This window comes from Asparagus officinalis, chromosome 3 (genome assembly GCF_001876935.1).
Source record: "Asparagus officinalis chromosome 3, Aspof.V1, whole genome shotgun sequence".
Classification (NCBI taxonomy): domain Eukaryota; kingdom Viridiplantae; phylum Streptophyta; class Magnoliopsida; order Asparagales; family Asparagaceae; genus Asparagus; species Asparagus officinalis.
In genome coordinates, this window is record NC_033796.1 from 103,813,396 (window position 1) to 103,822,012 (window position 8,617).

An 8,617-nucleotide genomic window follows, 5' to 3' on the forward strand; every position below is an offset into this window, starting at 1 on the left:
GATTCGGTCAACTTATTAGTCTATCTTCACTGAAGAGTATATCTTTCTAACGAACCAGAAGCAGGCATAGAATCCAATAGTCCCCGTCAAAACAAAGAAAGCGAATGACCCAATCAACATGTACCCGAAGTATAAAATCCCTGAGACAACTTTGGTTATCTCCAGCTTCGTGAAGAAATAGAAGGCTGCGTAAAGGAAGAGATACAGTGCAGAAGAGCCAGCAGTGAGATAAGCTCTCCACCACCAATGGTAGTCCTCGCTGCACAGTTGGAAGTAGCAGAGCACAATTGTAATCTCAGCACAAGTCACAAGGAGAATGACGAAGACGATGAAGAGGAAGCCGAAGATGTAGTAAAATTGATTCAGCCAAATGGAGGTTAAAATGAAGAATAGTTCAATGAAAACTGCTCCGAAGGGAAGAATGCCTCCAATTAGTATAGAGAATGCCGGCTGCATGTACCAAGCTTGCTCAGGTATTTGCCTAGGGATTTTATTTGTTTTAACCGGATCTTCAACTGGGGGTTTCTTAAAACCTAGGAAACTACCAGCGAATACTAATGGAACTGATATACCAAACCAGAGGAATACTAAAGCAAACATGGTTCCAAAGGGAACTGCCCCAGATGATTTCTCACCCCAAATCAGAGCATTGAGCACGAAGAAGATGGAGAAGACTATGGCTGGGAACATAAGTGCAGTCTTCAAGGTGATCTTTTTCCACTCGGTGCCTTTGAACATTTTAAAGAGTCTTGCTGAGGAGTAGCCAGCGAATAGCCCCATAAAGACCCAGAGAAGAACCATGGCGGTCATAAGACCACCTCGATTTGAGGGAGAGAGGAAACCAAGGAGAGCAAAGATCATAGTGACAACTGCCATTAAGAAGAACTGAACTCCCGTTCCTACAAAAACACAGAGAAGGTCAGAGTTTGTAGGTGGCCTGAAGACATCACCATGGACTAATTTCCACCCGGTCTCTTCTTGGGCTTCTTCTTGAGTGTCAAGTTGGTTGTAGTTTGCTATGTCCTTGTACAGAGTTCTCATCATGATCATGGCTACCATGCCGGAAAGGAAGAGGACGATCATCAAAGAGTTGATGATGGAAAACCAATGGATTTGATCGTCGTTCATGAGAAGGTAAGTGTCCCATCGTGATGCCCACTTGACATCACTTGGCTGCACTAGGAAAATCACACGGACGTAAAATTTAAGGTTTAAAGAAAGAGTTATTTGCACTTGGAAGTACACCAAAGTTCAAAATTTTACTTTGATCCCCTCCACCAAAATTTTTAACAACAATTTATCTTTGATGCCCCAAACATTAACAAGAAATTTAAGTTTGCGGTATCAATGTTAAATTTTGTTGAACTTAGACGTATATTTTTTGGGCAAGAGAATTTTTTGGGGTACCGATAATAAATGAAGTAAACTTTGGAGTAGTTAAATGCAAATAACCCATAAAGAATAATGAAATCTTCATAATGAATCCATATATACCTGAAATGTAACATCATAACTAAAGACAATGTATGCATCAGCAGCCACTTCCTGAGGAGCATTAGAGCCAGGAGATATTTTGGTGTTTGGGTTACATGTTGTCACTCTTGGGTTCTTATCATCCCACTCACTGTACTCATGATGTACACTGTTTGGAGAGCAAACAAGATCTCAATAAAAGAAAATTAACTTGTTCAACAGAAGTAGACAAGAATTTGCATCAAATCAGGACATGAAGGCAACCTGCAGTTTCACTAACTTTACAAGATTACTTCTTTTATGCACATTATCATGCATGCTAAGATATTAGCGATCAGGTGCAATAGAAGATCAATCACCATCGCAACTAGATAATTGACAACAGATGGATTGTAAGACACTTTGAAAATATAGAAAACGACAATGACAAAGATCCTGATCCTGATAGCATGAATAATCTTTTCCATTTCATACACTGCAACATAAAGGTGAACTCTGGATAACTTGATAATTGTTCCACATTTTTTTTTAATTTTTATAGCATTGAATAATCTTTTCCATTTCAATTTCTTTTCATACTCAGAGTCAAATGCAGGACAATAGGAGTTAACTGACTCTTGAGTCCTATATAAAATATGAAGTTGATTAGTATCTCAAATTCTAAACCGTACACACCCCACTTGATCTTGAATGAAAGATATATACGGCAAAACCTAAGCGTGTGCGAAAGTGTATCTGAAGCCCATAGCAATAAAGTTTGTGGTTTCTTAACCTCAAACATTCCTAATATATAACATAAAATAGGAGCTTTTAGTATATCTAGGAAAGATAGGTAGTAGTCAAAAACATGACATCTATAACAGCACTCTGCAAGTAGAGGGACAGATATCAACTGCACAGATACATAAATGAGATAGTTACATATTTAGTAGCTTTTCCAATAATTTAAGTCGTTAATGAACTGCATAAACTCATCGCGATTCTACACTGAACTCTTAAAACTTCTAGTAAACATTAGGCCTAGCTGCTTAAGATCCACTAAATTTAAGCATGTTACTTTTTTTCATTTTTTAAGATAGCATATAATAATGGAAAATAACTGAAAGTCAATAAAAAGTCAGAAAATGCCCTAGATGCAGTACGGAGTGGCAATAACATAAGAGGAAATAGTAGAACAGGTAGCAGGGTTAGCAACATGGAGCAGTGACAACAACAAATCACAGGAGAAGAAAAGAGGACGAGGAGTAAGAAAGTAACAGAGGAGTCGAAGGTAAAAGAACTAACTACAAAGTTTAAAAATAAAAGAAAAGTTAAACTAAATGAAAAATATATATAGGAGTCGCGCAGTGGTGCGGGCAGAGGCAAGAGTCGCGCAGTTGTGCGGGCAGAGGCAAACAAAGTCAATGGGGGCATTTGGTACAGTCGACTGAGAAACTAAGAAGGGAGGGAGGGCAGTTCACTGGAGTACATTACATGTATTAAACTAATCAACCGGCTGATCCCAAACTTACTGGGCCACCTGATTTCAACCAGATTATATAAGCTTATTGAAACAGATAAAGCCTGGTTAAGAAGACCCGAGCTGCTTTTGGCTGCCCAAGCTGTCCAAACACTTCATATGTTCCACCCAGGGCCTACAAGGAGCTCCGTGCATCACTAGCACATAGGTGACTGCCTAAACTTCTTTACAAAAATGGTAGCCGATCAACAATACGAACCACCAGAATTGAGTATGTTCAAACTTCAAATATGTTAATTCAATCATCATCATCATCATTTAAAAATACAACAATTTCCTCTCCCTATCCTTCGTTGCCTGAAAATCTATGCCATTATTACTTATTTCTCTAATTATCATTTAGTTAACGTATGTTACTTTCATGAATTCATATAAATTCCATAACTAGAAATCATCTTAACTACATCAAATTGTACATTGTTATGTGCAAAATGATATTTACAAATAATATGTTAACATGAAAGCAAATGCACGCACCTGCTTGGAATAACCTCAAACCCAACTATGCGAGCATCATCAGTCTCAGGGTCCATATGATACAGGACCTTGAAGCTTAGGTGGTTATTAATGTAATATTTGTTATCTTTGCTCTGCAACAACCAACTCAAGTGTTACCCATAATATCAAAACCAAGCACAACCTACATGTGAATTACCATTCAAAATATAGAATATAACTTACACCAGTCAGTATGTCCTTGTAACCCACGCGGAAGCCATGCTCGTAACTTGGCAATTGGCTTCCGTCTCTGCTTTGTCTTGGAACTGCCACAGGAAGATTATCCAAGATCCTGTAAAGCACACCACAGATCTGTTAGGTACTGGACCACAAAACAGACTAACAGGGGAAAACTTTGAGATTAGAACACACTTTGCAAAAGGGCGTTTCTAACCTGTATAACCCCCAAATCAACCGTACTGAAGATTTACTGATATTTTCTAATTAGCCCTCCAATTCTACAACACTGAATTCAAATACTCCCCAAAAGTAAATTAAGGGATATATTCATGTTATTCCAACTTTGTCTGTCAGTTATCTAGCTACAATTTTGCCTTTCCACCATTAAAAGACTAATGTCATAAAATTTAGGGGATATTTTGTGCTTGGAGGGTAGGTAAATTAGCAAATATCTAGATTTGAAGATAAATCTGCAAATATTTCATATTTGGGCTATAATTTCATAGACAAAAAGCATTTATAAAATAACTATACTGCAGATAAATATTGCTACTTCAGTATTTGCCCGAAAAATGTCAGGGGTTAGAACTCACATATTTACTCGATATTCATCATCAATCTTCTCCTTAAAATTCTTCTCAGTTTCCTTGGTGAGCTTCGTGCGACAAGCCACTTTACACGTCTCATCAGTCCTCATCTTGAACTGGTCGTGATTGAAGTAAAAAAATGCATTGTTAAAACAATTCAACGATTCCAACAACAATGCTGCAAATTGCATGATTGTTAGATTGAAAAGATCAAAATATACTAACAGTATAGATGGAGTTCTCGATCCGATCCCCACGAAGCACTTCCCCCAAATTCTCAGCGCTGTTCAAGATCTTTGCGGGCTTGCAGTAATCCAAGAAATAATAATTATATGGAAGCTGTGTCTTCGTTGAAGAGAGTTTGTTCACTTTAACCTGAAGCTCATCACCCTGAGCAAACAAAACACAGTAAATCACAGCTCTAAGCCCACATATCAAAGCAAGCCGCCATCTTTCAAAGAAAAAACACAAGCGCAGAGCAAAATTTCCCAGATCTGATCCCTTTTCGTGTTAAATACAAATCAAGTATCACAATTTCAGAATAATAAAACATATTCCATCCCTATATCCACAGACCGAATTAATATGTCATCTTTTAAAGGAAAAATATCAAAAATGTAGATCAAATTTTGCTCAGGTTCGATCCCATTAGTGCAAAATACAAACCAAATAGCAAAACCTTCACATCAGTTAAAAAGTTTCCTCTTTTCCATAGGAATTCGGGAGTTGAATGAGGGCAACAAAAAAATTCTCAATTTCTGTTTTTCCAAATGACACCTAGTATCACTCATTTTTATAATTTATTTAAAAAAACCATCATACTTTTATCAACCACTAGATCTTAGGACAAGGTCGGGCAGATCTCGATCTTGACTCGAGATAGAGAACGGCAGCAACTAAAGAAAAACTAGGGTTAGAGACCTAGATCTAGTGGAAAGTGGAAGCCGTAGCCAGATCTGAGATCGCTCGTACCTTCACGAAATCGCGAGGGGCGACGCCGGGGAGATAGAAGGCGGAGGACGATGCGACGAGGAGGAGGAAGAGGAGGAGGCTGAAGGCGGCGGCGGTCGCCATTCTCGAGCTCGATGGATCGAGAGCCAGATCGAAATCGAGAGATCGAGATCGAGATCTTGAGAGAGGAGAGAGAAACGACGAGGGATTGATTTATAAATAGGATGAGTAATTGGAGGAGAAAGAACGAGAGAGGTTTTGGATTCAAGATAGCGATGAGGTGGCCGACCTGAACGAGCGACCGAACGTTGGGACTCACGCTGACGTGGCGATAAGTTATGATGCCGTGGCCCTTTCCTAATTGTTTATTGGCGGAATTGCACATCAGTCCCTTACGTCACATCTAACCACCAAATAGTCCCTCAAATCTCACTATTTACTTATCAGTCCCTTGAAACTTCATTTTTCTTGCCATATGGTCCTTCTGTTAGAACAATTGTCAACTTCAATAACTCTAGTTTAGTTAATGCTTAACTCAACAACTCAAGTTACCTTATTGCCTCTAGGATATAAATTTCCCTTCCAAATTTTGTGTTTAGAGGGAAGCTAGCCGTGGGAGTGACCTTAATTTTGGGTTTGGGAGAAGCATGGGACCATTGGAGAAGAAAGAAGGTGGGTTTGGGTTAGTATAGGTGGGGGTAAAATGGGTATTCTACCTAATTTCGTCATATTTAACGGTCATTAATAACACAACATAACACGAGGGATGGATTTGCAAGAAAACTAATGATTTAAGGGACTAATAAGCAAATAATGCGTTTTGAGGGACTATTTGGCAATTAAAGATGATGTAAGGAACCAGTATGCAATTAACCCTTGTTTATTTATTTATTTAATTTCAACACTCAAGAATAAATTAGTCTGGGGCATCTGAATGTTCCCTATTGATTCTATTATGAAAAATTCCTCAAGGACCCAAAATATAGGACCAATATGGGGGGACAAGTAAGGTGTCCCCTTCCTATTGGATAAGGAGTTGGCCATCATTAATGATGGCCAACTCATTATCCAATAGGAGGGGGGCACCTTACTTGTCCCCCTTATTGGTCCCATATTTTGGGTCCATGTAGCAAAGCTCTTCTATTATTATATAAAGTCGATGCACTGCAGCACATCATTTGTTGCAAATCAAGAAAATTATAAATGAGATTAGTATGTCATTTGTTGCTCAATAGTTAGGCATTAGGGTTTATTAAAAATTAATTTTCTTTATTTACAATTTAATGTATAGAATTTAATTAATACTAAGTTAGTAAAGCATGTTTAAGCTAACATTAAAACAATAAAATATTTTAAGTTAAAGTTGCACTTACAGTTAAGTTTGACAACAACTTAAGTTAACAACAGTTTAAGTTAACAGTAACTTAAACTTAAGTAGTTATTGTTAATTTAAACTTAACAGTAACTTGTGATAAAAAAACTTAACAGTAACTTAAATTTAAGTAGTGAGTTAAATTAATTAAATAACATTTAGGTAAAAAAATTTGGTTTAGTTGTAAATTTAATATTGTAGTTTTATCATGATTTGATTTTAATCTATGTATGGTATGTTTGTTCACTTATTATGATTCAAAATGTCGAGTGTACTTGCAAAGGAGTCTGCAGGTTCCACCACTATTCCTGTGCCCCCCGTGAAAGATAGAAGGAACTCATGGAACATCGGCTGGGCGTTCTAATTTTGTTCGGACCAAAAAAATTTGAATATTGTGCAATGCTGACTATGTGGACACAAGGTGAATGTGGGGATCCAACAATTTAAGAAGCATCTTGTAGACTGTGTTTGAAGATTAATGAAGAAAAAATAAGCAAAGAGTGAAAGAAGTGATTGACGCTAAGGAGAGGCACACTATGGACTTATAAGAAGAACTCCATACGACGAGGTTGAGGGATGAAGAAAAAGATGAAAAATGAAATCATCTCTCCTCCTACATGCGGTGAATCTTCAAAGAGGTCCAGAGAGCCTACTGTCGGGCTGATTGATGATTATACCGCTAGTGATCAGGAGCTAACGAAGAGGTTGAAAGGGAAAATGAAGCAAAACGGGGTGAAAGATTATTTCTTAAAGGAGAAGAGAGTTTGGTTACATGATCAACTAGCTACTTGGGCATATGAAAATACCATCGCCTTTCATGTCATCAATCTCCATGGATTTCTTTTTGAAGACATGCATGGTTATTGAAGACTATGGACCGAGCTATAGACCTTCCATCATGTACATATTAAAGGAGCCCCTATTGCGAAGAGCTGTTTAGAGAACAAATGTCTCTTTAAAGACACACGAGGAGAAGCGGGACAAGAGTGGATGCTCCATTATGACTGATGCTTTGTCGGATAGAAAGATGTGATTGGTAATAAATCTTTGCATCCATTGCAAATTGGAGCAACTTTCTATAAGTCGATTGAGACCTTCAAAGAGGCACATACAGAGCAATATATATTTGAGTTGGTTAATGGAGCTATTGAGCAGATAGGAGCTGATAAAGTCATTCATGTTGTCATAGATAATGCAACTGCAAATATGGTGGCGAAGGAGCTTTTATACAGGGCGAGACTGAGGATCTTTTGGACTAGCCATGTAGCACACATTGTTGACCTGATGCTTGAGAGCATCGGAAGTTGAGCTTATTTAGAGGAGCAATTGAGAAAGTAAGGATTTTACCGTCTTTATTTACAATCATCACAAGACTTTGTCCATGATGTGTTGTATATATGACAAGAGGGATATTGTGAGGCCTGGAGTCACTTGCTTCGACACTATATTTTTGACTTTGCAGAGACTTCTTGAGAAGAAGGGGGAGATGAGATATATGTTCTTTGATGAAGCATGGGTGAGATGCAAACTTGCAAAGGTGGCTATAGGCCAAAGGTGGAGGCGGTTGCTATGGGTGATAGTTGGTGGACAACAGTGGGCAATGTCTTAAAAGTGTATGCTCCTATTTTTCGATTATTAGGGTTATCGATAGTGACTACAAATCCTCAATGGGGTTTTTGGTGGGGATGCTTGAAGATATGAAGAAAGATATCATTCAAGTTTTTAAGAAGATGGAGAAGGATTTTATGCCCGTGATTGATATTATAAATGGGAAGTCCAAGGATTTACCCATTTCTCCCTTGCATACGGCTTCTTATTAGGGGTGGGCAAAAACCGAAAAAACCGGTTCAATCGAAAAAACCGTCCGAAAAAGCGGGCAGGTTAATCGAACCGGATTAAATGGATGAGAAGAAGGCTCTAAACCGCCCGAACCGGATTAAACCGGTCTGGATCCAGTTTGAACCCCTGAACCGCCCGAAAAAAACTGACCCGAATTTATATATATATATATATATATATAACGGGCAGGTTAATCGA

At 38.2% G+C, this 8,617-nt stretch overlaps 2 protein-coding genes across 2 annotated transcripts; one reads left to right on the plus strand and one right to left on the minus strand.

Annotated features, from left to right (window-relative positions):
* LOC109835574 (transmembrane 9 superfamily member 7-like) lies at positions 7–5,423 on the minus strand. The gene is made up of 7 exons (XM_020403540.1): positions 5,230–5,423; positions 4,483–4,647; positions 4,264–4,373; positions 3,674–3,782; positions 3,470–3,582; positions 1,495–1,642; positions 7–1,173 (listed from the first exon to the last, which is right to left on the minus strand). The coding sequence occupies exons 1-7, from the start codon at positions 5,329–5,331 to the stop codon at positions 16–18; spliced, it is 1,905 nt and encodes a 634-aa protein (XP_020259129.1). The 5' UTR covers positions 5,332–5,423; the 3' UTR covers positions 7–15.
* Positions 7,157–8,400, plus strand: LOC109835518. The gene is made up of 4 exons (XM_020403490.1): positions 7,157–7,342; positions 7,604–7,843; positions 8,043–8,134; positions 8,220–8,400. Exons 1-4 carry the CDS (start codon positions 7,157–7,159, stop codon positions 8,398–8,400), a joined length of 699 nt encoding a protein of 232 aa, XP_020259079.1.

Bases quoted from the DNA above. Each gene is read 5' to 3' on its own strand.
- LOC109835574 (XM_020403540.1), bottom strand. From the start codon at position 5,331: ATGGCGACCGCCGCCGCCTTCAGCCTCCTCCTCTTCCTCCTCCTCGTC. The intron at 4,648-5,229 runs GTACGAGCGATC...TTGTTTGCTCAG, and splicing joins CCCCTCGCGATTTCGTGAAG to GGTGATGAGCTTCAGGTTAA. The intron at 4,374-4,482 runs GTTAGTATATTT...AATCACGACCAG, and splicing joins TCGAGAACTCCATCTATACT to TTCAAGATGAGGACTGATGA.
- LOC109835518 (XM_020403490.1), top strand. From the start codon at position 7,157: ATGAAGAAAAAGATGAAAAATGAAATCATCTCTCCTCCTACATGCGGT. The intron at 7,844-8,042 runs GTAGCACACATT...TTGACTTTGCAG, and splicing joins GGATCTTTTGGACTAGCCAT to AGACTTCTTGAGAAGAAGGG. The intron at 8,135-8,219 runs GTGGAGGCGGTT...TTCGATTATTAG, and splicing joins AAGGTGGCTATAGGCCAAAG to GGTTATCGATAGTGACTACA.